This window comes from Drosophila subobscura, chromosome A (genome assembly GCF_008121235.1).
Source record: "Drosophila subobscura isolate 14011-0131.10 chromosome A, UCBerk_Dsub_1.0, whole genome shotgun sequence".
NCBI classification, from domain to species: Eukaryota; Metazoa; Arthropoda; class Insecta; order Diptera; family Drosophilidae; genus Drosophila; species Drosophila subobscura.
Genome location: NC_048530.1, coordinates 19,037,268 through 19,065,063, shown reverse-complemented (window position 1 = coordinate 19,065,063; position 27,796 = coordinate 19,037,268). Strand labels below are relative to the sequence as shown.

General features: G+C 47.5%; 2 protein-coding genes across 2 annotated transcripts in view; both read right to left on the bottom strand.

Moving 5' to 3' along the window:
• Positions 1–27,796, bottom strand: part of LOC117903627 (DNA topoisomerase 1) — a 126,209-nt gene that overhangs the window by 55,459 nt on the left and 42,954 nt on the right. The window lies entirely within an intron of this gene.
• LOC117903635 (homeobox protein unc-4) lies at positions 138–20,211 on the bottom strand. The gene is made up of 4 exons (XM_034815909.1): positions 19,398–20,211; positions 2,216–2,496; positions 729–868; positions 138–662 (listed from the first exon to the last, which is right to left on the bottom strand). Exons 1-4 carry the CDS (start codon positions 19,825–19,827, stop codon positions 209–211), a joined length of 1,305 nt encoding a protein of 434 aa, XP_034671800.1. The 5' UTR covers positions 19,828–20,211; the 3' UTR covers positions 138–208.

Genomic DNA, 27,796 nt, shown 5'->3' with positions numbered 1-27,796 from the left:
CGGCGGGCACTTTGCTGGAAATTAAAATGCATACGAATATGCGTACTCAAACTGGCACTCACATTCAAATTCGCATTCGCATTCGCATTCTTAGCCCCCAAAATAAAACGAGGGGGATCCTGTATACTTAAGTCTTTAGTTGGTCACCAAATCCAAATCTATTTGCGCCGTTTGCTACTCGTAATGCTAACATCGATAAGGACATTCGTTATGTGCCCAGCAAGGACTCAATGCTGAAGGGGGAGCTGTAGAGACTCTTGTGCTGGGAGGGTGGGGGCACCTTTGGTGGTGTCTCCAGTTTGATCATCACACGGCTACGAGGATCGTCGGGCTCGCTGCCGATGCTCCTTGGGTAGGTTCTCGAGGAGCTGTACGAATTGTCCTGACTGTCGCCCACGCTCACCACATCGATGGGCAGCTCATCGTCATGGTCCTGCTCCTCCTCATCATCATCATCATCACCATCCTCGTGCTCCTCATCGTAGCTATGCTGGGGTACTCCCAGTCCCAGTTCCAGTTCCAGTTCCAGCTGCTGCCAGTCGTCCTTGTGGGCAGCCAAGTAGTCCGCCCTCAAGCGCTCCATGTTCACTTCGATTCCCTTGAGTCGCAGCTTGCGCGCCTGCCGCTCGATCGACTTTCCCATTCGCTTGCAACGCTGCGCCCTGATCGATAGAGAATTGCATCAGATTCTGTTCTGTGTTCTGTTTTGTGTTTGGTTCTGTGCTCACCGCTCTCTGGCCCTCAGCTCGGACAGCGGAATGGGCGCACCGCTGCAGCTCTGCGGCTGTGCATTGTGCGCCGGTCGACCGGGACCCTTCTTTGTGTGCTCCTTCTTGCGCCACTTGGCGCGACGATTCTGGAACCAGACCTGCAATCAAGAATTAAGCAATTGGGATCAGTTCTAACAGAGGCAGGAATAAAAAAGGATTCAAGCAACTTTCTAGAGAGATTTGAAGGCTGCAGGCCATGACTGAACGGGCAACTGCTCGGCATTGCAGCAGATTGTGGTGTTCCAAGAGGACATCCTTTTGTTGGCATAAAGTGAAGCCTGGCAATATTATTGAGTGATCTTCTAGCCACTAATCATCACTAGATTTGCATGATCAGCCTCTGCAATGGTTGGGGTTTTTGGGTGTTTTTCATAGCAGCATTCGAATGATTAGCCAGCCAGTGCCAAGGGCAAACGAAACAATAGTTCCGAGCCAATACCGATGCTGATGATGTTGGTGGAGGCTTTGGTTAGTTGGAGTCATGAATGTCGAACAAGATGGCGTCGCTAATTGACATGCAGTTTGTGGGGAGACTCAAGCGTAACGGGGCTCTGGGGGGGCTCTGGGGGGAACTGCTTGCTGGCTGCTGATCCATGGGCCGTGGCCCGTGGGCGTTATGTGTGTGTCGCATGGCGGTGACAACCATTCAAATTTCTGTCTCTCTCTGTGTGTGTGTGTGTGTCAATTTGAAGTCATTTGCATGCATTGTGCACTTTTTAATGTGCAACAAATTGTTTTTGAACAGCGGCATGCAATGCACACGGCCCGAGCTCTGCACCATGTGCACTCTGTGCAGCGCCTACACCCCACCTGAGAGGGGGGTGGGGTAACGTACTGACTGTCGGAGCTGACTGACTGTCGCTGTCTTGTCTTGTCTTGTGTTGTCTTGTCGTTCGCATTGACAAATTGATATGTCATGTCAAGAAACAATTTCAGGCAAAAAAGCGTAGCCAAATGTCCCACTCACAAGGGGAGAGGGGAGAGGGGGCGGGGGGTGGGGAGAGAGAGAGAGAGATGGAGACAAAGACCAACGATAATCACACGACTGACATGCAAAGTCAGCCATGGAATGGAATGGAATGGAGTGCAGGGGGAATGAACTGGAATGGAATGGAGTACCGCAAGGCAGGCAAGGGTTAGGCTGTGGCTCTGGCTTCGGCTCTGCCTTTGGTCTCTCCGAATGAATCCAATTGAAATCATTACAACAACAAGCGACACGAAACGCAATTGCAAATGAAATAAAATGAATTATAATGAATAAAAATAGTCAGGTAATTGGTTTTATTGAGTAATTGAGTTCCAGTTGCCATCCAAATTGTTTTACAATGCCATCACGCAAAGCCCAACCAGCAATGGGGATGCAGAAAACTCCAACTGAATGGATATGCGAAATATTCAGACAGAAATCTCTGCGCTACTTTGTGGGATCTCCACCCTGGACTCACCGCTATTCGTCCCTCCTTGAGGTGCAGTCGCATGGCCAGCGACTCGCGCATGAATATATCCGGATAGTGGCTGCTGAGGAACGCTCGCTCCAGCTCCTCCAGCTGCCACGAGCTGAAGTTGGTGCGGCAACGTCGCCGCTTCGAGGCATCGCCATCACCATCGGCCTCTGCATCCGGACTGGCTTGAGGATTGGCATTGGGATTGGATTCGGTTTCGGTTTCGGTTTCGTGGCGTGCATTGCTGCTCTCCTCGCTGGCCGTCTCGTCCTGCTCCTCCTGGCCTGCAATTGGGGGCAAGGTACAAATAGATTAGATCGGAAGCGAGGCGGGGCCGGGCGGGCATAATTGACTTGCAGGGGAGGTGCAGCAGCAGCGCCCTAAGGAAGGGGGCGTGGCCGAGAATGTGTCGGGGGTGGTGGCGGCGGCAGAACAACGTTTCGGTCTCGTTTTATAATTGCAAACAATTAAAGTCTATTTATGCAAATTTCCAAGATATGCAAACGGCACCCAAAACGAGGCAGGCAACGCCACAAGCGGAGCAAAGGAGCGGAGCACAGGAACCGACTGCCACGCCTCCGACTGCCTAATGGTGCACCATATCATATGGCACCACAGACACAGACACAGACATAGACATGGACTTAGATGTGGACTCCCCATTGCTGGGCAGAGCTCCGTCGTTTGTCTTCCTAATTTATAGCGGCGCAAATTGGTTTTCACAATTAGGAAGTGGTGGGTGTTGCCGGTGGGTCTCCGATGGCTCCCGCTCTCTGGCTGTGTGTTCTCGGTGTTCTCGGTGTTCTCGGATATGTTTAAAGCTTCATTTGCGGAAGTAAATTACAGCCCCTACTGGGGGGCTTTTGCTCCGTTTACAGGGAGTTGCAATTTTAAGTGAAATTTAATTGCAAAAATTTCTGCTGACTAGCCAATTAGGTGGGGAAGAGACGAAGGCTAACCGCAGACCGCAACCACCACAGGCGCAACATCATTCGGGCACAGCGGGTGGCGCCGCCTTGGAAAGTCAGTTGTGGTACCCCCCGCCCTCCCTGTGTGGCCACCCAGAGGAAGCAACACAGTCCCCTTGGAGTACGTGATTTTCATACTCGCATATGAAATGCACACAGATTTTGACAATTTACAAACACATCTGCTAGCAAATCGAAGAAAGGGAAGAGCCAGAGAGAGACAGAGAGAGAGAGAGTGCCAGACGGACAGCGGACAGACGGACAGGCGGACAGAGTTATAGTCTCTGGGATATTCAACCCCTCAATCAGACATTTTATAGAGTTCAGCGAACAAGTTCAGCAAACAAACAACCAAAAAGGGGGCAGGTCCCTGTCCCTGTCCCTGCCACTGACAAGAACTCTCTGTGTTTCGGTATCGGAGCAACAAAGCAACAATGCCTCGGTTGTCCGTGCCCCCTGGTCGGGCCCCTGCCCCTGCCTCAGCGGCCTCATCATCACACTTGAAAGAGTAAATAAAATATAATTCCTCAAGGGTGTTATAAATAAAATTATCTGAATTATGGTTTTTGTTGACTTTCTGACTCTCGACTTTCGTCTTGTTAGACCAGCAGCAGCAGCAGCACCAGCAGCAGCAGGGGCAGGGACAGGGGCAGAACGGGGGGTTGTGGCATAGTTATGCAGTGCAGCAACATTTGACTTCTGGGGGTTTGTCTTTCCTAATTTGCCACGAAGATTCCCAACTGGAACTGGAAATCCATGGACAACACTCATACACCCCGACCGGGTTTAGGGGTTTAAACGAGTTGTACGTAAGAGTTGGGAGTGGGAATGGGCTACCGAAATCGATATGAGTAGCAGATAATAGCAAAAGCATTTGGCAAACACTTGGAGCAGATCTATTGTGCCAAAAGTTGACTTCCTTAAGGGCAATGGATGTGGAAATCTGTATGGAATATTTAAGAACTGATTTGGCGATCAAAAGAATAATGCCAGAAGTCTTTGAAGTCTTTGAAGATTTGAAGAATAAACCAAAGAAGGAGCAGCCTGAAATGCTCTGAAGGGAACTATTACTTCAAAGACTTTTGGAATTATTCTTTTACTTAACTTAATTGAATAAAACCTGTGAATAATTCATGGCAAACAGTAGGACACATAAATATGTACGAGTAAAACTCATCTGTTGGTAATAAAATTCATCCCTCTGTCAATTGCATTGTTGCTTTGTTGCTCTTCCTTTGTTGGCTAATTAAAAACATTAACCCAATTTTAATTAGGCCAGCAAATGTGCAAACAGGGACTCGGCATTCGCCCTCGAACGGAATTTGAATCTAAATCAGAATCTCAGTGAGGAGACGGGAGGCGGTAGACGGTAGACGATCGGCAACAACATTTGCATATAAACTGTATAAATTGTTTGTTGTCTGCTCACTAATCTCTGCCACTGTAGCTGCTGTCCAACCCCAAGCCCAGGAGCCAAAGAGGCAGCCTAGGACATCCTTTTGGCCCTTAGTTTTGCCTAATTTCAAAGGTCGTTAAACAAACAAACTCAAGTGGAACAAAATGCACACGCAGATGAGCAGAGAGAGAGAAGGAAGGAGGCCCTCGGGACGATGATGATGAGCACAAGGACATCAGCAAAGGGACTAGCACTGGCACTGCCACTGCCACTGCCGCAGCCATAACGTTGAGCGCCGCATCAAATCTGGACCGACCCGACACGATACGACACGACCCGTGGCCCTGGCACTTTCCACCTCCAAACGACCCACAAAAAATTACCCAAAAAATGCCCGTAAAAATCTATAAAAAATTTAGATTGAAACTGGCAGCAGCAGCAGCCAAGCCAAGAAAAAAATAAAATAAAATACAGCACAAAAAATGTGAGGGGCTGAGGCTCATTAGCATTTATAGGCCACACAAATGCCAGGATGGGAAAGGCATGGGGGGGATGCGACACAGAATGCCAGGCACCTTCTGAGGTTCATTAGAAGCTTGTCACATGATTTGATTTGCCATTTGCTGCAGGACGACTGCGCTCTCACACGATACACCCAACAAAAAAATACAAAATGCAAATAAAACACCCAAAAGTTAACAAAAAAACAAACAGGGCAAAAAATGCGACGTGAGGCCACACACACTATTAGGGCTGCTAATTATGTGACCCTCTTGCTGCCACAGTCAACCCCCAGGAACTCATCAATACAAAAAAATAGACCCGAAAATTAACCATAAAGTCAGACACACACGCGCCCCTGACACAACGCTTTTCCACGGCCAGCTCTCTGGGTTTTGTTTTTTTGTTTCTATCGTTTATTTTTTTAAACCCTTTTTTTGCTGGACACTTTTCAGTGGCTGTCAAAGGCGTTTAAATTTGGGCCCATTGATGGATAGTCCAAGTTTCCCAGATTTGCCGCTGCTTAACACTTTGGAATCGAACTGCGCGAGAGTTGGAGTTGGAGTGTGTTAAATTGTGTGTTAAAAAAGGAAACGTGGGAAGCTGAGTTATGGCAGAGAGGGGTCAAAGGGGTTGAAGATATCACTTACAGGAAAGTGAATTTTTTACAAACAGAAATCTACTGAAACCCATTTAAATTTGATCAAAGAAACATTGTAACAAAAATGAGGGAATTCCCTTCCATAGATCTCTAGGCTCTGCCCTTTTCTGCTCAATAAAATCCTGCCTTAATTATCGTTTCTATGGGTGGTAGGGAAGTCAGCCTCCTTGCCACATTGCAAAACTATTACAAAAGACACCCAGAACAATGCTCGTTACGGGTGCTCCTAGTAATTTGTCCAGTCTCCAGTTTCCAGTTTGCAGTTTGCAGTTCCTTGCGGTGAGTGCAATAATAACCGCAATCGGATGGGTATCGGAGCCCTGCTGCAAGAGGCATCGTGTGGCACAAATGTGTGGCACTTAATTTAATGAATTTCCTTGCACTTTGCTCGTCGCTCCGGCTGTTCTGCAACAGTTGCAACGCAGTCGGGGCATATGAATTTATATGAGTTGTTTGCATTAAACTGAATTGATCGACACGACGAGCGTTCGCTCCACAGATACACACAGCACACACTGCACACACACACACACTCTCTCTCTCTCTGTTGTCGATCGGGTTTTGGGCTGGGGTTGGGGCTTTGGGGCCAGGGTCCATTCTTGGGTCATTGCTCATCTGCCACGCCAGGCACGTCAACGCGGCAAATTACTTTGCCGCTGTTGCGATGCAAAATTGAAAATTCAAGTGGAAGTGGAAGTGGTTAACTTGGCAACATGCTAGCCGATCGCCAGATACATGCCCCTGCCGCATGCCTCATTCCTCGTACCTGTTGCTGCCTCTTGTGGCACGTCTCGTGTTCTTGTGCATGTTATGATTAAATTTTGATAGCCAACAACAATCAAGTCAAAGAAAATCAATAATTTTTACGCATCTTGTTACGATGTTGCCAGTTGCCTCCTGCAACCTGCAACCAGCCTGATGCCTGATGCCTCATGCCTCCTGCCTGTTGCAACCAGCTTTGTGCCTCAAGTGCTTGGCCATGACGAAATGCTCTCCTCAAACGATCTACCAGCTCCGATCGACATGCCAAAGCGGCGCATAAATGTTTTGTTGTTTTAATGAAGACGTCGCCTCGGCCTCGGCCTCGGTCTGTGCCTTGGTTGTGGGCTCTGGCCTGGTCTGGGGTCTGGGGTCCCGGACCTGGGCCGGGCTCTCTCCCTCTCTCTCTCTCTCTCTCTCTTTCTGGCAAAAGAGTCGAAGAAGACATCAAGGCGTTGCATGCCACATTTTTTACCTCGTTCCTGTTTTCTCTTCATTTTTCTTCATTTTTGCCAAGCGACGAGGGGCGCGTCAGCGTCTGCACGCCATGGAGGATCTTCCTCCACTCTCTCTCTCTCTCTCTCTCTGTCTATCTATCTCTTTCCATGTATCAGTATCTCTCTCTTTGTCTCTCTGGCCGTTGTGGCGCATTATTACGAATAGGGTCTAATTATTGTGGCAAGCCCCTGAGCTATAATTTGCCTGATTGATTTACATAACGATCGAAAATGATCAAGACATTAATTTCTTATTAACGTCGTTTCGTTCGTTCCTTCCTACAGTTTCGGTTGTGGTTAGGCGAGGTTCAGTTCGGTTCGGTTCGGTTCGGTTAGGATCGGTTATGCTGGTAGGGGGACTAGCTGGAGTGGGGATTGTGCGAGGATTCGTTGCGCCTACGTCTGGGGCTGGGGCTGCGGCTGCGGCTGGGACTGGGGCTCTGGGGCGTAACTCTGGACAGGGGCCCGAGTGTTGCCAGTGTCTTCCTTTCCAATTCCCTTTCTTTGTTGCTCGTTCTATTTATCAGAGATCCGCATGCCAAGGGGCGCCACAAAAAATTGCTCTCTCTCTATCGTTTTTGGGTTCTTTTCTTTCAGTGGTGCAAAATAGCGTCAAAGGAATAATTTTAGTTGAAAATGTATATCCTCTTGGTGGCATTGACGCTGTCTTTCGCTGCAAGGGCAAACAAGTTTGTAGAGTTCTCACCTTAAAGTTAAGCCAAACTAAGAGCCAACTAGTGAGGATTAGAACAGCTGAAACCACTCCATATGCTCCATGCCACTCACACAGATTGTTTCCTTTCGCTTATGGGACATTGGAACAGCGTAGCAGTATGATATTTTCTATTGATCTCAGTATTTCTTTCAGTACCTTTTGCAATGTCTTCTTTTTTCGCCTCGCTATGGCTCTTCCTCCTTCCTCATTCCCCAATCCCTTTGCGTTACCTTTCCTTCTCTTTCCTTTTGCTTCCTCCTCCACCGATGGGCCGATCGTTTTGTTCGTTTCGGACATAATTAATGTTAGTTTTAACGCTGCTTGAAAATGTTATTTCCCTTGATTATAGGAGGGCGCAACGTACTACCACGGCTGCCGCTGAGCCGTCGGTGGCGATCTCTCTCGCTCTCTCTCTCTTGCTGTCTCTCTGTCTGTCTGTGGCTTCTTCCTCCTTCTTTTGTGCTGTTTACTGCCGCTGATTGTTGGTTGTTTTCTGTGCTGGTGTCCGCTTTGTCCGCTCTCTGGCAGCGCTCTCTCGCTGTAGGCAGTCATGGGGAAACATTTTATGACGATTACTGTAATTCGTTGCCGCAAACAATAATTACTTTCCATTACGAAAATGGCGGGCATATTATCACCTGAATATCACATACACACACACACACACACACATGCACATGTGCAGTTCACCAACACAGGTGTTAAAGCACACACTGAGACGCCAAAAGACACTTTTGTTTTTTTGGAGAGGAAGTTTACGTATTGGGAGCAACGTTGCAACGTTGTCTAAAATTTTCGGTAATAAAATATGACAACTCAATCAAGGCCCATAAAAGAGGCAACCAACAGAATAACAGCAAACAGCAAGGGGCCCCAGTTCCAGCTACAACAACAACAGCAACAGCAACAACAACAACAACAACCACTTTGGCAGAGATTCGGGGCGGATCCCATGGAGATCTGTCGGGAGGAACTGGAGGAACCTGAAGGAAAGCTTTAGTAATTTGCAGAGGCTGCAAAGACGATCAGAATTTACGATCATTTTGTTTTCAAAATCAATTTAGAAAGGAAGCGCGGCAAAGATCAGGCCCCAGCGGAGAGCCAGAGCAGCACACGACAGATGTGGGCCCAGGCTGGCCTGGAGAGCAGCGCAGGGAGAGCAGCGCAGCAGCGGCAGTCAGAGCAAAGGAGAAACAAGAGAGGCAAGGTGAGGCCAGGAGGAGACCCAGCCTCAAATTGAGTTCTTAAGTTGTCTGGGCTTTCGCGTTCAGTGGTTGGGGGTTCCAGCTCTAAGCAGGGGATCAGGCATCAAGGCAATCACTTGGATTCTGGATACTGGATTCTCGGATCTCGGATCTTGGATCTGGCATCATGCACATCTCCATCCCCACTCCACTCCACTCCACTCCACTCTTGTTTCGCTCGATTCTCGCTCTTTGCCGTTTTCGGCAGTTATTAGCCTGGTAAAACACGAGTCTTGCACATTTGAGAGCTTGTAATTTACTTAATTTGATTACGAAGCGATGTCTTCAGTCTTCAGTCTCCCCCGTGATGTTGGGGCAATGGGCGTGGTTTCTTCTGTGTTGTCTGTCTGTCTGTGTTGCATCTCTATGTGTGTGTGTGTGCGGCAGGTGCAAGCGATGAGGAACGATGCGAAAAGAGCTTAAATAGTACAATGGAGACTAGAAGGGGATCTACACATGCATAAACACCATGTAGATAATGCAATCCAATGATAGAGCATCCAAAGCTTCGGTCTTCAGCAGTTGACAATTTATTTTTGTGTTTAAAATTAATTGAGCAAACAAAATCCCATTTCACGGGGCAGCAGCAGGCCAGCGAGCAAAACAAAAACACAAAATTCTATTAATACAAACAATAGTTTATTAATTGAAAGTTATGTCTGGGCTCCAGAGGGGCTTATGATTTATGCGTGCCTACCAACAAAAACAACAGAAAGAGAACAACCAAAACAGCAATCATAATCATAATCAGATAATTTGGAACAGCAGTTGGAAACCCCTGCCTCGTAGAGTCTATTCTATTGATACCCTTTCTGTAAGAATAATTAAGTTGTAAATTTTGTTTAAGCTTTAATTTTTGAATGTTATTGGAATGCACTTTGGATTTTGCTTTATTGTTTTTTTATATCTAAAAAATATTCAAAAGATATTTTGTGTCCGATGAAATTTGAGTTTTCCAATGAAATACATAATTAGGATTATCCCAAATTGATTAGCATTCAATATCAGCAACCGATTCGTAGTCACTTTCGTTTAGTGCTTATTTTTTAGTGCTAGTCAAAGAAGTAATACTCTGCCAGCGAGGGTATACAAATCAAATCAAATCCAATCCCAAGGAGTGAAGCAAACCCAAAAAAGAACAAAGCAAAAATGGCAAAAGTAGTGGAATAAGCAGAACAAGAAGAAGCAAGAGCGCGCATAAAAATTGATTTCTGCTGCTGCTTTTAATGAATTCTCGGCAACAACAAAAACAACAGAAACAACAACAACACAATCTCAATCAATTTCAAGTCGCACATCACATCAAAACAAATTACCAAGGAATTAATTTGCCATCAGAATCACGCAAGCGCAGAGCTCACAATGGCAGCGACAATGTGAGTGAGAGAGAGAGAGAGAGAGAGCCGCCTTTGGTTGTCGGGCGGGGAGTGTTAGGGTGGCGGGGGCCCCTCCAGGATGATGAGGCGGCGGCGGAGCACACAACGAGTTTCGGGCTATGTCGATTAATAGAGGAGAGAGAGGAGAGAGTGAATGAGAGCGAGAGAGCGTGTTGCCAGGGGGAGTGCTGGCGGAGGTATGTAGGTGCCGTGATTAATACATGAGGATTTAATTAACTTGCCGTAGTGCCATCTCGCTCGCCCCTCCATCCATATCCCATATCCCATCCCCCATCATCATCATCATCATCTCATTGCTTTTCGTTTTCGTTCTGCTGGCTCAGAGTGCATGGCTGCGAAAGGTGGGGCTCATGCGAGCGAGTGCTCTGAAAATACAGTTGCACATTGTGTTTGCAGTATGAGTGCTCTCGATGCCTCTCACCTTACGTGCAAATACCTTGAATATACCTGAGAATGCACAAACTATAACGACTGCGACGCAACGCTGACGGCGACTGAGACGTCGGGTCATTTGAAATTCGCAACCGGCAGAGGTGATAGCAAGCCGAGAGAGAGAGAGAGATTGAGAGAGGCTTGCGTTGGCAACTTGTTGTAAATGGCAGAGCAGAGCAGAGCAGGGCAGGTGAGTGTGTGCATGTGTGTGTGTGCGTGTAATTGAAACGTGTTTTGTTGCTGCCACGGCCACTGCTGCCGCCTGTCCCTGTTGAACGCCTGCAGCGCGAAAATCGGTGGCATGTATAATTTTTATCACCTTTAATTAACTTTTCAATTAATAAAAAAAAACGCAACAGCAGAAGCAGACGCAGACGCAGCAGCGGCAACAACAACATGCAGCCAACATGTTGAGCGCATGTTAAGCGGAAAAGTCGCAGCTGCCGCCAGAGCCAGAGAGCAGAGCGCGCGAATCGCCGACGGCATTTTGCACACAAAAAACTTGCAGGACAACTCAAGGAAAGAAGGAGATGTAGGAGAGACGGAGCGAGGGAGCGAAGCATAAGTCAATGGCAGCCTGGCATGCTGGCAGCCAGGGGTGTGGGCGTCGAAAGAGAGGAAGAGCAGGATGGCAGATGTTCGCTGTCCACGTCCCTGCCCCTAAACGCTGTCCATCCTCTCCGCTCTCCTTGACTTACGGCTGGTTAACGGTAAGAAAAGCTCTCGGGCGTTTGGGCTGCCACCCTATAAAATAGGACTACCATTATATTCCGATTATTTTCATTGAAAAAATACTTTTTCGATCCTTAAATAACTTCAAGAAAATTTGGGACCAATCTATGCTAAAAGCCAAGAGCAGGACATAGAGAGAGCGAGAGCAGGATGAGTTCCCAAAAGAACTTTTTTCCTCGTATATTCGTACGAAAATCTGTGCCCCACCCGGCATTTCTGACACTGCCACCTCTTAGACACGCACGTCTGCCCCCTAACACAAATAAAGTGTAATCATGGGGAATGCCAGAACCGAACCTGAAATCGTTTCCAAAATTGATTAAAAACCGCATCGACTCACTAAAGAAATAAACAGGCCAGCCGGAGCAGCACGAACGGAAACGGAAATGAACACCAACACACACAGGCACACCAGACATATGGGGGGGAAAATGGCCTCAAAGTCAGCTAAAAGTGTCATTACGACTCACAGAAAACCAAAGCCCAAAGCGAACCAACAGAACGAAGAGGGAAAGCAAAAGTAAAGCAGAAACCAGAAACCAAAGCAAAGCAAAGCAAAGCAAATAAGAACAACAAGAATGGGGAAAACTTTCAGGGACGTCTGCTGCACCTCCCGCACGTCTCCGTCTCCGTCACCGTCTCGGGCATGCGGCTCAATTCAATTTTATCGTTTCAATATTAACCCAAAACAACCCCACAATATTGCCTTCATTTAAGGTTTATTAGATACAACGACAGCGGGAAACACTGTTGGGGCGCAGAGGAGGCGGCGTCGGAAGGGACAGAGGATTGAGGTGGAGCTCGAGGGGGCGCAGGGATTGGAATGGGCATAGGTATGGGGCACAGCCAACGAGCGGAACGCGGCAAATGTCGACGTTGGATACAAGAAATATTGCGACTAAAGCAACAACATTGAAAATGAACACAATGCAATCGACTAACGAATACCTCTTAATCAATTCTTTTAGGGGTTTTAAGTTAAGATTCTAGTGATGAATGCTTCTTGAAGCATTGAAGTGTAGCTGAAAGAGCTACGATCTCCAGCTTTAAAGGAGTTTCCTCTTCTGGGGAATATCTCTGAAAGAGTCACTCTTTTCCTTAAGTATAGATCTTGAAAAGGTCTTTTATTTTAGTGAGTTATTCTGCTAATACAAAGTCGTTGAGAAGTGATTCAAACTGGGGAAAATATTAGCTCTTAGCTAGAACTCTTTGCTCTAAGAATTATTTCGTATAATGAGGGGTACATTGTGGGCCTATCAGCGACTGGCATGTGGAGATCCAAATACCCATACATCTGAATAACACAAAATTTTCCAATTTACAAACGAAATTCAACGAGAAAGGAGCTTAGGAAGTGGCCAAAAGAGAGTGAGAGAGAAAGGTGGAGTGTGGGGTGGCAGAGGGTGGTGCTGTAGGTTGTCGTGGTAGACAGAGCGGTAGCATAACAAGGATAAATGCCCCACTGTGCATGTCTCTCTGTCTCTCTCTCTCTCTCTCTCTCTCTTTCTCTCTCTCTTTGTCTCGTTTGTGTGTTTGTGTGTGTGTGTGTTTGTTGGTGTAATGGTATATACATTGATCCAACCGTAAAACTGGCTGACAATCAGAGCCCTGGCCAAGGAGAGAGAAAGAGCGAGAGAAGGGCCACTAGAGCACGAGTCCTGCCAAACAGGACTTCATCTCCTCCTCCCCCCTCCCACGGGCGATGGCACTGAGCCAAACCGAAACGACGCCAAGCCAAGTGTATAAATTGTATTAGCCCCGAGAAGTGGAAGTGGCAGCGGCAGTGGAAGTGTCGTGCGGCTTTTCTTTTTCCCTCTGTTGTTTTTCCGTTTTACCCCCTGCTTTTCCGGCTGTTGTTGTTGTTGGTGTGGTGGGTGGGTGTGCTGGCAGGTTGGGGTCAGACAAGCGGGGGCGTTGCCAGGGTAGGCAATTGCTCGTCCTGTGCCTGCTCCCGCTCCCGCTGCTCCTCCTTGGCCACTGCCTGCTGCTGTTTCTATTGATGTTGGCTGTTGGCTGTTGCTGTTTCTGGTGGTTGATGCGCGTCACACGCACGTACGCAGGCAGGCACTCACCACACAACCAGGACATGGACACGGACACGGACAGGGACGAGGCATGGGGAACGCATCATGGAGGGCCGCCCAACATGGCCGCCATCGTTGTCGTTGTCTTTGCCCCAGACAAGGCAAGCGGGGGGCAGACTCGGACTCGGAGTCAGAGTCGGTGGTCTGTATCGAAAGCGGAAGCGTAGCTCTTGTCCTGCCCCTGACTCTGGCTGAGTGCCATTTGCAGCAAATTGCAAACCGCAACAATTTCACAAAGGACAACGAAACAGGCAGGCGACAGACACACACACACAAACACAGGCACAAGCACAGTGAAAGCTCCTTTGAGCGAACATAAATGGTACGACTTTTGTTGAGTTACAATTTGAAGTATAGAAAATATAATTTTCCTGCTATTCGCACTCCAATCCACGGTGGAAACGGTTCATTCAATTGTGTGCAAAGTGTTCACTGTACCTGTATGGCCACACTATGCGGGAATAGAATGGAATGGAATGGAACGGAACGGAGCGGAATGAAGGGAAAGTGAAGGCATAGAATGGCAGAGCAATCTGTTTCAATATAAACGCACATGAGGCATTTACGAGACCCACAACAAGCGTTAGGGGTAGTGCCACAAGGGGCTGGGGGTTGGCTTTCAGTGGGGATCAGGGAGCTCTATACATATATATGTGCATGTATACATGTGTGTGTGTGTGTGTGTTGCTGCCACTTAAATGCTTCTCATGTTTGTTGTTTGGTCAACAGATTTGGTTTTGGCCTTTGCCATACCCTAGCCCCCCCAACCCCAATTGGGGTTCTTTTACTATGGAATGGATGTGGAATTCGGGCGAATGGATTATAGCATATGTGAATATCCTTATGATATATGTACATATATCCATGTATGTATCATGGAAAAAGTATATTCAAATTTCGTCTTGTTCAAGCATCTGCAGGCATCCTCTATCTCTATGTTCTGTCTCCATCTCTCTGTGTGTTCCTTTCTCTTTTCACATTTGATTTTGTTTTTGGGGGTGGTTGTTCCACTGCACACACACACACAAACACACAGGCACACACATATCCTTGGGCTTGGTCCCTGGGGTGTCATAATTCTTGACGAGCTCATCTTTTACTTAAGTTTTACATAATTCTCATGTCGTTGCGGAGCGGAGCGGAGTGGAGTGGAGGCTTTGCCTTGCCTCGGTCCATGGAGATAGCATAAAAATCGAAACGTGTGTGGCTAGGGGGCAGAGACTCTTCCCCCCCGGGGCTGGGTGTTGGGCTTAGCTAAGCTTTTGCGGTAGAACGCTCGATTCTACGTGCCTGCGGCTTTTCTCTGCTTGGCGCTTTCTCGTCTTCCAGGGGGTGTTATTGTTATGCCTCCCCCAGCTCCACGGCGGGTCATGTAATTGCCTTGATTTCCCGACACTTGTCGACACAGATTGCTGGCGGATGGCTAGAGCTGGGGTCTGACTGATTGACTAGTCCTGGCCCAGCATATTCCAGCACTTATTAAATAATAAGTGGCCAAACGCAAACGCAAACGCAAACGCAAACGCAAACCCACTTCGGAGCTAATAAATTCCAGCCATTTGTGTGCCTTTATTTCATTATTTTTGGCCGAGGTCTGCCCGCAATTTGCTAATCTAAAACGAGTTGTCCAATTTGTGGAGGATTTGTGGCAGGGGACACCGCAACGAGTGGCACTTGGGGCGTGGCACTTGTAATGGTATTTAAGAAAAATTACGCCTCAAAACTGTAAATGGCCACAAAAGCGAGACACAAAAAAAACAAAGCCAAATCGAGTCAAGTACCCAACAAGAACAGCAAAAAATAAAAATCAAATACGGATGGGGAAGCGAAACACCCGCTACTTGAATACCCTGTAGTCCGCACCCCCCACCCCTTAAGACCCCGCCCCACCATCATTTTGTGGCTGTGTTCTCTGGCTTTTTGTGTGCTTTTTATTTTGGGCAACATTTATTTGTTGTTGTTGTTTTTGGTTATCAAGCGCCGCCATCTTTGTGCTAAACGGTAATTCAGCAACACAACAACGGTACAACGGTACAACGGGTACAGGCTGCCAAGTCCGCGGAACGAGTGTAACGAGGGAGGGGGAGAGTGGGGGGCACAGGACTAAGCCAAATCCGCCCCTTGAAGTGTCTATCCTTTTGTTTTACCAGGGGACTCGGCACTCGGGCCTAAAGTGTTTTCAATTTAAGTTTAGAGAACAAAACGCCTTTTGATTTTTATTAGCTAACTGGTGGGCGGAGCAGCAGTGGCCAAGGGAGGAATGGGGTGGATGGGGCCGGAAGGGATGAGGGAAATTAAGGGAGCTGCCAAAATGCATTCCATTGCCGCCCTAGAAAAAAAACACAGATTGTTGCCTTCGAATTTGCTGGTTCTTGGCTGGCCGTCTGCCATCCAACTGCGGGGATTTATGAGGCCCCGGGCCCAGGGTTGTCGCCCTCATAAATTATGCAAATGGGAATGCAAATGCCAAGAAGGATGTAGGCGGCATCGGGTGGGGCATGGGGGCGTTTGCCTTCATTTCTGTTTTGTGTTCTTCTTAAGATTTTTTGGCAAGAGCCTAAATGAGAGCCACTTAAATAATTATCATTTCCCGAGACCAAAGAGAAACAAGAAACGACAAACGAGCCAAAAACGCTCGTCAAAACCTCATTTGTGGCCCCCGACGATCGGACCAATTAATGCCACTGCTGCCCACTGAGCGTTTTATTAATTAGCTGAGGAAAATCTGTGTGGAAACTCCGACTCCTCGGACTCCTCAGCAGCGAAGGGCCCATTAGTCGTTGATGTTGATGGGCCCCGGCTGTGGTTCGCTTCGATTTTCGGGGCTTCCAGTCTTCCACAGATTTCATTCTTTAAGCGAGGAAATATTCTCCCATACCATGGACTTTCGATGTTACCAATTAGCTGCAAGGGACTCCGTCAAGCATCGAGGCAGGCATCATCTGCCTTGTCTTTTCATCTTTTCGTCTTTTCATCTTTCCATCTTCATTTTCCACTCGACACAATCACAATTAATCTATGGCCTAGGTAGAAGCTCCTCCACTCGTAGAAATTATGGCAATTACCAGAAGCGCTCGCGGTCAGCGGCTGTCTAATGAGCGGCCATCGGAGTGGAGCAGATCAGCCCCAGTCCCAGTCCCAGCATCCACATCCACATCAGCCACAGCTTCAGCTCCTCTATTCATTCATCATCGATGGAATGATGATCAGTGGAGTGAAGGTGGAAGGGCCCCCAAGCCTCAACTCGAACCCGAAAACCTGACGGGGCGTGCCAATGGCAGTCTTATTAATTTGCCCAGTTTCCACAAGGAGCGCAAGAGCAAGAGAGAGAGGGAGAGGGATAGGAAAATGAGAAAAACTTAATTAAAATGTCGTAAACGAAAATTGTATGTTTTGGGCCTGGTTTACAAGAGAGGGAAGGGGGAGAGAGGGGAGGCCCTGCGGCGGTGAGCTACCAAAAATAATTAAGACATTTCACTTCTTGTTCGACCTTTTTTTAAGGGCCCACAAAATGGTAAAAGAAAAATTGCTGCCACAAATTGTTTGGCTCTGACCAATTTCGACGGGTTTTTCCTCTACTCTGCTGCTGCTGCTGCTGTTCCTCAGTTCTTCTGGTCTTTTGGTTTTCTTGGCCGGCTTGGTGCGGGGCCGCGACCGAAAACAATAAAAATGACTAATGGCAGCTAATTTCCCGTCGTCGAGGAGGCACAAGATGCGAGCCACTCCGACATCCAATTCGAAGAGTTTCCCATTTGGAATTGGACGCGCCTCAGAAGTAGTTCAATTGCCTCAAACAACGCGGAGTGGACTGGGGGTTGGGAGGGGGGAAGTAGGGTCCGTGGGCGTTGCCCCTGCAGGGCGTGACCAGAGCCAGTGGGCAGGGCGCGCAGTGGCAGCCTGAAGGACAGTTTGTGGGGGCGGGACATGACTTCACCTGTCCCTGCGCTGCTCCTTTCCTTTGCCTTTCCTTTCCCTTCCCAATTTTCTCACTTTCCGTTTCCCGAAATCATATTTCCTCTTCAGCTGCCCCGCACTTCCGCAGCTGAATTTAGTTCCTTCAAGATCTGTGACAGCTCATGAAATGGATTAGTTTTTGTTGCATTAATTATTCCTGCAGCAATTAAATGATAAAAACATTGAAGTTTCGAGACGCTCCACATGCTGTGTATGACTTGGAATTCAGTCTGCAAGATTCCACGATTTGACTTCACTATAAAAAGCGTTCTTTTCCGATTGCATCTGGTCCGAAATTGTATCTAGGAAAGTTCGTTTTTAAATGTATTATTGATTCTTCCTCCATTTTGGTCTCTTTCATCCATACCCAGCCTGTAAACCTATTCGTCCTGCCTCTCGGAAAGCCAACATTCATTGTGGTCCCGTGTGGATCAGCCCATCTCTCCCTTCATTGTGGTCTGTCGCTCTCTAAACTATTTCACATTTGGCCAAAACGCACGAAATTGCTGGCCAAATTTAATTACGCGCATAATCAACAAGCAGCAGCAGCAACAAAAACAAGCACAGATACAACACACACACACACACACACACACACAGATACGCACACACACACACATGCAAACAGTCAGTGGGGGCCGAAATGAGGCCTGTGGCTGGCTGCTGGCTGCCTGTTTGCTGTTTTCGTTGATTAAAAATTGATCAAAAAACATAAAAACAAAACGAATTATGCATGGGTTCTGCTTCTCCTGTACCCACATGAATATTTCTCGGCATTGCCACACACTCGCATGTGTGTGGGTGTGTGGATGGGTGTTTGCGTATGTGCGGCAGTGAATTGATTAAAAAGAGCAATTCGATTGAAATTTTATTGGTAAATTGAATAAAGTGCGCTGCTGTAGCGGCCGGGGAAAACTTGTTGTTTGTCCGTTGCCACCCCACCACATTCCAGCAAATTGCAGGCACAAAATATTTTGAACAGAATGCTAATGAATGCCATGAATAAATGAATGAAAGAATGAGTGTGCGCAGTGTGCGGGGAACTCTATCAGAGGAAAATTGGCAATCCAAAAAGAACATTTAGTGCGTAACGATGATAGGATTGCGCCTGATTCTAGTGAGTTAATCAATGTACAAATGGATGAAAGATGAAGGTAATTCCACCAGAAGAAACATTTGGTGACAGATCGTTTTCATTGCTGATTCATTTTCCAAATTCTATCAGCAATTAGACCCATTAAATATCCATAAATATGCCTATATATTTAGCTATAAACTCTCAAATCAAAGCAGCCCATTCAAACGATTTCTTACATACCAAATCAAAGTGGAATTGCGTGAATTCCAGTCAGGATTTTGATGACTTGCCCGAGCTGTTAGCTTATTGCTCGAAAAGATGAACAAAGAGATGGAAATGGGCGATCGTTCGCAGAACCCTTCTACCAGTAAATCGGAGAAGCATAAGCTGGAAAAGCAGCCTGATGGTCCCACACCACTGCCACCTTACAAGAAAATCATTGAAACGTATCGCAAGACAGTTCCGGAGAAGAGCGAGTCTGAGCAATTCCATGAGGCCACATCAGTGTGGAGCTCAGTGTCCCTGGAGGAGCGTAAGACATTTTGTTACGCTGAAGACCAACTGAAAGACGAGGCCAAAACTGAAGGGAACGAGGCCAAACAGAACGTTAAAAAGGTGCAAACATCTTGTGTTGTTTCCTAAAGAATGTTCTCCACATTGCAAGCAGTTCATTAAATGTTTGCCGACTGAGCAAGTCCTTTAAGTTTTTCACTCCACAACTGCGAGTAGCTTCGATTGAAGGATAATGAAGAGGAGCTTCCACTTACCATCATTGATATGCAGTCGCTGGCCAGAGCTTGTACGCTGATCCTTTTGGTTGAGATTTGTCTCCTCCTGGTGCTCCGTTTTGATGGGAAAATCGTGATCCTGGGGCTGCTGATGTTGCAAGGCGGCTGCCGCTGCTGCTGCGTTGGCCCGCTGCATGAGAGCCATTTGGCGTAGCATGTAAACGGAGGAGGAGGAGGAGGAGGAACTGCTGGGCACGGACTCGGTCTCCGTGTCCGTCATGTGGGGCGGCAGCACCAAAAATGGTGGCCAACCGGGCACACGCATATTGACGGCTGCCGCGTATAGATGCAAGGCAGATGCCGCATGAGGATGCGAATGCGAAGGCGAATGTGGCGCCATCGAGTTGTTGATCTGCGCCTGCGCCCGAGCAGCGGCAGCCAGTTGGAGCTGCTTGATCAGGTGGTCCATCCTGCGCAGGGATCGATTCAAGTCGATTCGATTCACGGCGAGTGTCACCTCCGCGGTGTCACTCGCATGGCACTCGCGGCACACACTCGGAAAAAATAGCAATACAAAATAAGAGCAGCTGAGTGGCAGCCCGCAGCCCGTGCTAAGGATCCAGTAAATCCTGGCAGACGATACTAGCCCCCAAATGCAAGCTCTCTCTCCGGACTCTGGCGGCGACCCACTGTGCAGCGGCCGCGGCGGCGACAAACAAATTGATTCGAATTAAAATTACGCTCCGAGTTGTGGAGTCGCGCCCGGAGTCGGATTGGGTGGGCACAAGACAGAGATGGCCTAACAGCGAGCAAGAGAGACGGAACACACACAGAGAGACAGAGAGAGAGAGGGAGAAGGGTAGTGCTGGGTGGTGGTGGTGCCTGCGAGTGAGAGAGCGGGAGAGAGATGAACGAGGCTTCAGAGTTGACGTTTAAATGAGAAATATTATATGGAGAGACACAGCCACATCGGACTACGGTTACTGCTGCTGCTGCTGCTGCTGCTGCTGCTGCGACCCGACCGGGCCCTTCTTTGTGTTTGTTTAATAAATGCATATGTGTGTTTTTGTTTGTGTCCATGCAGCATTGCCAAGGGGCAGCAGTACTGTGGGGGGGTGTAGCACAAAAAAGTGTCACTGCTTTCGGTTGGCTGCTGCTCGGGTTTCTGTCTGTGCTAAAAAGTGAGATGGCAAGCGCGACACCTGCAGCAGCAGCAGCAACAGCAACAACAGCAGCGCAGTAGAGGGAGAAGCGACAAAAGCAACAACAACATTTGTTTCAACACTTGCGCTGGCCAGCTGTTGACTGGCGTTGTTGTTGTTTTTGTTATTGTTGTTGCTGGTGGCATGCGCGACTGCAAGCAAAAATCATTAAGGTTCAAATTTATGTGCGCCACAAAGCGAGAAATAACAAAACGAAGCAAAAGGCAAAGGAAGAAGGCGGAAGGCAGCAGAAAGAGAGCAGATGCCGAGAGAGAGTGAAGATGGCGAAAGAAAGAAGAAGAGACAGCGTAACCATTAAGGAGTGAACGAAGCAGTCAAGCAGTGCATCCATAAGCAACGGAAAGGTAAGCAGTGCTGGAAGAGAATCCAAAGAACTGCTGTGGGATGTAGAGGTAGAAGAGTGCAAGGTGAATTGAGGTAAAGCAAAACGATAAGCAGTGCAGAGCGAGGTAAAGTCATTCAATAAGCAGTGCACATAAGTTGAATTTTAGAATTAAGAATTAAGAGATGGCAAGTTGTCCAAAAAAGAGCAACTAAATAAGCAAGCAGTGGAAACGTAAGCCGCATCCAAGCACGACAAGCAGTGCATGGGTATGCATCACGAGCAGAAGACACGACTGGAAGAATCGGTAGAAGAATGATAAACACAGAAAGAGCAAGAGGCAGACAACATACAGAAGGAGACCACAGCATGGCCAAGAGGAAGAGAAACGAAGCAGCGACCGCGAACGAGCAGCACTGTCAGCGTCGCGGCTGGCGTTACAGGCGGGCAATAAAAAGAAAAATGGTTTCACTTAACAAACATGCCAAGGCGCCGCCGTCCACTCCTTGCCACTCCACACACCGCACTACACAGCACTGCACCACCCCCAATATAGCATTCCTGGCACTGGCACTGGCACGGCAGCCCTGCCTCCTCGACGCCCGCACTTTACCTTCTTCTCGCACAGAGAGTCGTTGTCCAGAGCCAATGCAATAATGGTATTTTTCTGCTTCACTGAGTGCGTACGTGCGACAGGGAGAGAGAGCGACCGAGCCAGCGAGCACCAAGAGAGCAAGAGGCACTCAGTGAGCGGCGAGGCAGAGCGGCAGAGAGAGTGAGCGAAACAGAAAGAGAGAACGAGAGAAGCGCAACAGTCGACTGAGGCGAGGCTGTGAAAATGAAATGAAAAACGCTAAAAAAATTGATTTAAAGTGAATTTGAGTGTGTGTGTGCGTGTGTGTGTGTGTGTGTGTGTGTGTGGGAGAATCCAAGAGAGGGAGAGAGAGTGAGAGTGAGAGGGCAAGCAGTGGCGAGGTTGAAGTCAATAAAGCAGTGCGTGCAAGCGAGACGGCTGGTGCAGGCAGCAGCAGCAGCACCAGGCGTGGCCTCAACGAAAAATAGGGGGAAATTTCTACCACGGACAAACGCGTCTGCTGCTGCTGCCAGCCAGCCTGCCTGCCTGCTGCTGCTGCCTGCTGCTGCTCTGATGTCTGCGAATATGATTATGGCCAATTTAAGGCCCGACTGCAGACAAAGTAGAAGAAGACAGAAGAGTGGCAGGAAGGAGACGAAGAAGCAATGGGAGAAGCGTTGCCGCTGCCACTGCCACTGCCGCTGCCAAGACGCTGGGGCCAGGCCGAGGGGAAAAACTGACATTTTATTGATTGTTTTATGCGATTATAATGTAATAATGTCTTAAATATGCAATGGTTGGAGGGTACTCAACCACCCAACCACCCAACCACCCACCCAATACCCACCCAGCGCAAAGTGGAGCCCATTGCGCAGCTGCCGTCTTTTCAAATGAATTATGGCAGCAAGTGGAAGCGGGCGAGAGCGAGAGCGAGCGACAGAGCTAGAGCGAAAGAAAGAGATGGTCTTGGGGCTGCCACAGCAGCAGCAGCAGCAGCCGTTGCCCCACCATCGTCAACGTTTTCGAGTCGCCTTGTGATTGGCAAAAGAAACGAAAAATTCCATTTGAAACTTTTTGCCGCTCTCCCTTGCTCCTTGCCCCGGTGGCTATCGGCACGCAAAAGATCTATAAACGGCCCCCAACAGCACCAAGCACCCACCCACCCACACAATCAGCCATAGCCTACTCCCTAACCAAAGCAAGACTCCGAAGCAACCATCCAGCCACCCACACAACCATTTCGGCGACGCCGCACTCAACTCAATTCAATTAATTTTCACTTGATTTTTCCACACACAAACAAATTTTCATTTAATTTGCTGCGGGGCGTTTTCTTTCCCATCTCCCATCTCCCACTCCCATTTATCTTGCGCCTTTGCCTTTCCCCGATTTCCTTTGGATTTCCTTCTTCTCGTTTTTGCCATCTGCTTATCGGACGCCATTTTCTTGCGCTTGATTTTCTATTAAGTTTTCCAGTTCTATTCCATCCGCAGAACAACTTTTTCCGCTCCTCTGACTCTCTGACTGCGCGGTAATGGCTTCCCCTCTCGCCAGCCATCCCCTCTCCCACCCACAAAGCCACCACATCTGGATAATAGTTCAACGAAAGTAGATTTGTTGTGACATTTTGCCACAATTTGATTATTATATACGGTGGTGGGCGGTCGGGAGAGGGGGAGCCATCATTACGAGTATTGCCAGGCATTATTTCAAGCGAATTTCCATTTGAATCATGATAATCGAAATTAAAATTGTGTGCCTTATATAACAGTAGATACGAATGCCCATTGAATGTGCATTGAGTGTGTACAACTAATGTCCCTGCCTCTGAATGAAGGCACGAACTTGCCACTGCCACTGCCACATGCCGAGTTGCCATATCTTAATCAAAGATACAAAGATAGTCAAATCTAAATATTGTAATTAAAAAGCAATTGGAAATCAGTTGAAGGTTTTTTAGTTCATGTTACTGATGCCTTAATGGATGTTTTTTAAAGATAAAATATTGAATACTTTCTATTAGTTTGAGTGCAGAAAATACTACTAGAACATGTTAGAAACATCTTTCGATCACTCTTGTTATTTATGGAATGATTTCTGGCTATGGAGGAGACAAATTAGGAAATTCTGCCATACATTTCTTCAGTTAACATTCATAATTTTATGCATCTCTTTTTTTATGCCAAAGAGTGCTCAAGGTTTTCCCATACAAATGATCTTCCTGCAACGAACTGTAGGAGAGCTCCATGCAAACATATATTTTATGTGCCATCTGCCCCTCAATGCCACGTAGAGGTCACCTTTGTGCCGTACCTGTTACAAATCAGTTAGATCTATGGAGTAAATATTTTATGGGGGACGAGCATTGCTCGTATTTTGTGCTGAGCTTAACGCATCATTGACTTGGTTTATCAAATTGTTGTAATCGCAAATCAATTATTATTAAAAGCACATTAAAAACAATAAAAAACCCATTACAGTAAACACAAAACGTATACAAAAGAGCGACTAAAAATCGATCGAAAACGAAACGAACGGAAACAAAAATAAACTAAATGAATATTAAGTTTTAATCATTTCATTTGGATTGCGTGGCAGCAAATCAAGTTGTGGTCTGGCCTGTCCTGTCCTGGTCTGGTTTGGTCTGGTCGTCTGCTTATCGCCCCGCATATCGACAGACTGTCGTCTCCCTGCCCCAGTTCTCCATCCCTGATTCCCCGGCTCCTGCAGCTCCCCTCCCGTCACCATGTTCCCGCCTCTGAAGCGGCTGTGATTTTTATTACACTTTATTATTATTTACCTACTGTCGACTAATTTGTTTTTAATTTGTGCTGATAAAATTGATGAATAAATAAAATGGACAGCAGGCAAATAACGAAATTAATAAGTGCCAATGGAATGGGCCCCCGCCCCCCCCCATCCGACTGACTGACGGACTGACAGGTGGGTAGGGACTTGGTGGGGCCCCGGAGAGGATTGTGGCTAACAAACAAAATTGTGACATTAGTAGCCCGATTGATTTGTCAAATCATAAACATTTATTGAAGGCGCATTTGTCACGGAGCAGTGGAGATTTTTTGGGCCTCTGACATTAGTCACAGTGTGGGGATTGTCGCTTCTTGTTGGGCCAGTTGCAGCGATCGAATGAGCTGCAAATGAAGAGTATTCATGGGATATAAACTAGGGAGAATGAAGAGTATTTATGGGATATAAACTAGGGGGATAACTGTCAGATGTTGTTGCATCTGTAGATGGTTCTTCTGCCTCCAATTCATAGCTGAAATATCTGCTGAATGGCAGTCCTTGGATCATCCTTGAATAACCATCCATTGCTGAAGCTGCTTCCCATTGGCATATGCCGCAACTGTAGCGTATCCCCCTCGTTTGGTATCCCAATGTCGGGTCAGACATATAAATGGAGCTCTGTGTGGTTGGGGGAGACTCTAATAACTTCATTAGCTGCGCGTTACTCATATGAAATGTCACATGACAATGCAGCCGGTGGTGTGGTGAGGTGAGGAGAGGTGAGGCGAGGTGAGGCGAGGTAGTTCGGTGGTTCATTGGTTTTTGGAGGTTTGCTTTTTGGGTGCGGGCGTGTGGGTGTGGGGGGGTAGGCATTGATTTGTTTTGGGTGATAAGCACTTAAATTAAGTCTTAATACAAATGCCGCTTGTCGCACACGTGTCGCATCGTCATCGGGGTCGATGGGTCGTGGTCGGGAGGCAGGAGGCAGGAGGCGGTGGTCGGTTTCAGATTCGGTTTCGAGATTCGACACTCTCCAAAGGGGTGGTGCGGCATGCGACACACAGGGGCGTAGAGGTGGCTGTGCGGACTTCTGTGTGTGCATTGACATTGACGTTGCCTGTGAAATGGACATTTAATTATTTGCTGTGATTAAACACACACACACGGAACGGGAACGGCAACGGCATCGGCAACGGGAACACCACTCCACACTGGCTCTTGTGTGGGGAGGGGAAGGAGGGAGGGAGGCAGCTTCATATTCCAATTATTTATCTTATCAGCAGTATCTGTATCTTTGCAGTTTGTAAATAGTTGGAACATCCCTGCTGCTGCGCCACCCCAAACCCGATTCCAAAATCTGATTCCAAACTCCCAAAAACCGAAACAAGTCCGGAACCCAAATCCAATTCCTGCCCTGCACTACGACAGTTGACAGTTGCATCAGTGGCAAAGTTATCTTTAGGATCTCTCTCTCTCTCTCTCTCCCTCTCTCTCTCTCTGTCCACTGCCCGTGGCATCTCCAGTTTTGTATCTCCTTTATCCGATTTGTGGAAATATTTATGTTTCCCAGCAGTGAGAAATTTGAGCGCTCATCGTGGCTGGTCCCCTTTCTGGCTTGTCAAATTAATGAGATTTTGCGTTTTGATTTCTGATCGATCGATTCTGGAGGGTGGAAGGGGTGGAAGGGTACTACGGACTGACTAATCGAAGTAATGGAGGAATTTAAGTCAACTATCCAATTATATGGCAGGTGCCAAAAAACCAATCAAAGCACTCCTCCCACCACGAACCCTTTTAGGGAGCGAATGGGGGAATGTGCCCCAGGAGGACTTCTTAATATGCAAATTTATTTGTATTGTAAATGGTTGTTCTTTTATTGGGGGTTTCAGAAGTTCATTCTCGCCTCTCACGCAGCTAGAAAAAGTTACCGACCAACAACAATAAATGGGGCAACAAACAACCGAGAGAGACACGGAGAGAGAGAGAGAGAGAGAGGAAAAACTCAAATTGACTTCTAAAAGCAGCAAAATCAGCTAAAAATTTGCATTTCAATAAACGATTATCGTAACTTTGCGTACGGTTTTTGGCTACGGTTTACAGATACAGATACAGATACAGATACAGATACATTTACAGCCACGGATTCGGATTCGAATTCAGATTCGTTACGAGGGTGCGAACCAAAGGGGCTCCATGTCGGGGTCTCCGTGTCAGGGTTCGGGGTCACCATTTGCTGTGTTCTGTTCTCTGCGTGTGTGTGTGTGTGTGTGTGGGCGACAAAGGTTTACGACACACAAACGCCAAATTGTTGGTGTAAAAGTCAAATGTGTTAAATTTATTTTACATATTTATTTTTAGCTCTTAAATTAAATAAAGTTTTCGCTGTGCGCCTTTGTCACCTCCGCTGTTCTCGGGCTGCTCGGAATTTCCGCTCACGTTTGAGCACCGAATCCCCCCTCCCACCCACTCAATGTTTGCTGTTTATTGTTTAGGCTGTTTTGTGGTACAAGTCAAGGGCCTGAGGGACGGGAGCCCGAACTCAGAGCTGCCACAAATCACGTACGGCTCTTAAATATGGCGCTCGTTTCATGTCCGTTTCGTGTCCGGCAAAGGGGCGAAATACATAATATAAATATATGTAATAACAATGCCAAGAGGAGAAGCTGGCTGCCCGGAGGCGTAACTGAAAGGGCAATCCACGGGGGCATACTCGTACTCGTGTGTCTGTCCATTCTGCATGCAAACGCAATTTGATAACGAGCGAACGTATTAATATCATTGAGCGCCATTATTTTCACTGCACACACGAATGGATATCCCAGACGGACGACACCCACATCCACATGCACATCCACATTCGCAAAAAAAATCCGAATATGCTTCAAAGAACCAACAAAAAATGATGATGAACATTTGGCCAAAAGGAAAAACCAAACAGAGATGACTCCTTGTGGAGCCGCTTGTGGGATGCTCTATGCGGACAGTGGGAAGATCTACAGATACATTTGTACATCTTCGGCATAGTTTTCTCCCTATTGGGAGAGTCATCCTTCGAAGTGGAAGTTCCTTCCGCTCCGCCCTGCAGTGTGTCTGCGCCTTTTGGTTTGATATTTTTTTAGAAATTTGTTCAATTCCAGAGCTGTAACTACTCCTAGTTCGGTGCTGCTTGGCAAGCATTCAAAGGATTCCATTTCCGCATTTCCCTAGTTTCCGTTTCCGCTTCCGCTTCCGCTTTGTCGGATCGCGTTGCACCATCGCTCATCTGGTCACATCGCAGTGTTCTGATTGCATGAGTGGCATGCAACAAACGCTGCCATGCCAGTCCTGCATGCCTCCCTGGCACTCCCGAGAGAGAGGGAGAGAGGGCGGGAAGAGATTGCCAAAGGGGCAGCTTATCGGCGCGCGTGTGCAACATATTGCCACCATTCGTTTGCCCCATTCCCAGGCAATTGGCAATTGTGACTGATGGCCAATAAATTGTTACAGTCATGAATGCGCCAGAGAGGCGTACTGGACGTGGACGTGGACATGCAGCAGCAGCAGCAGCAGCAGCAGAGATGGAAATTTTCGTGCA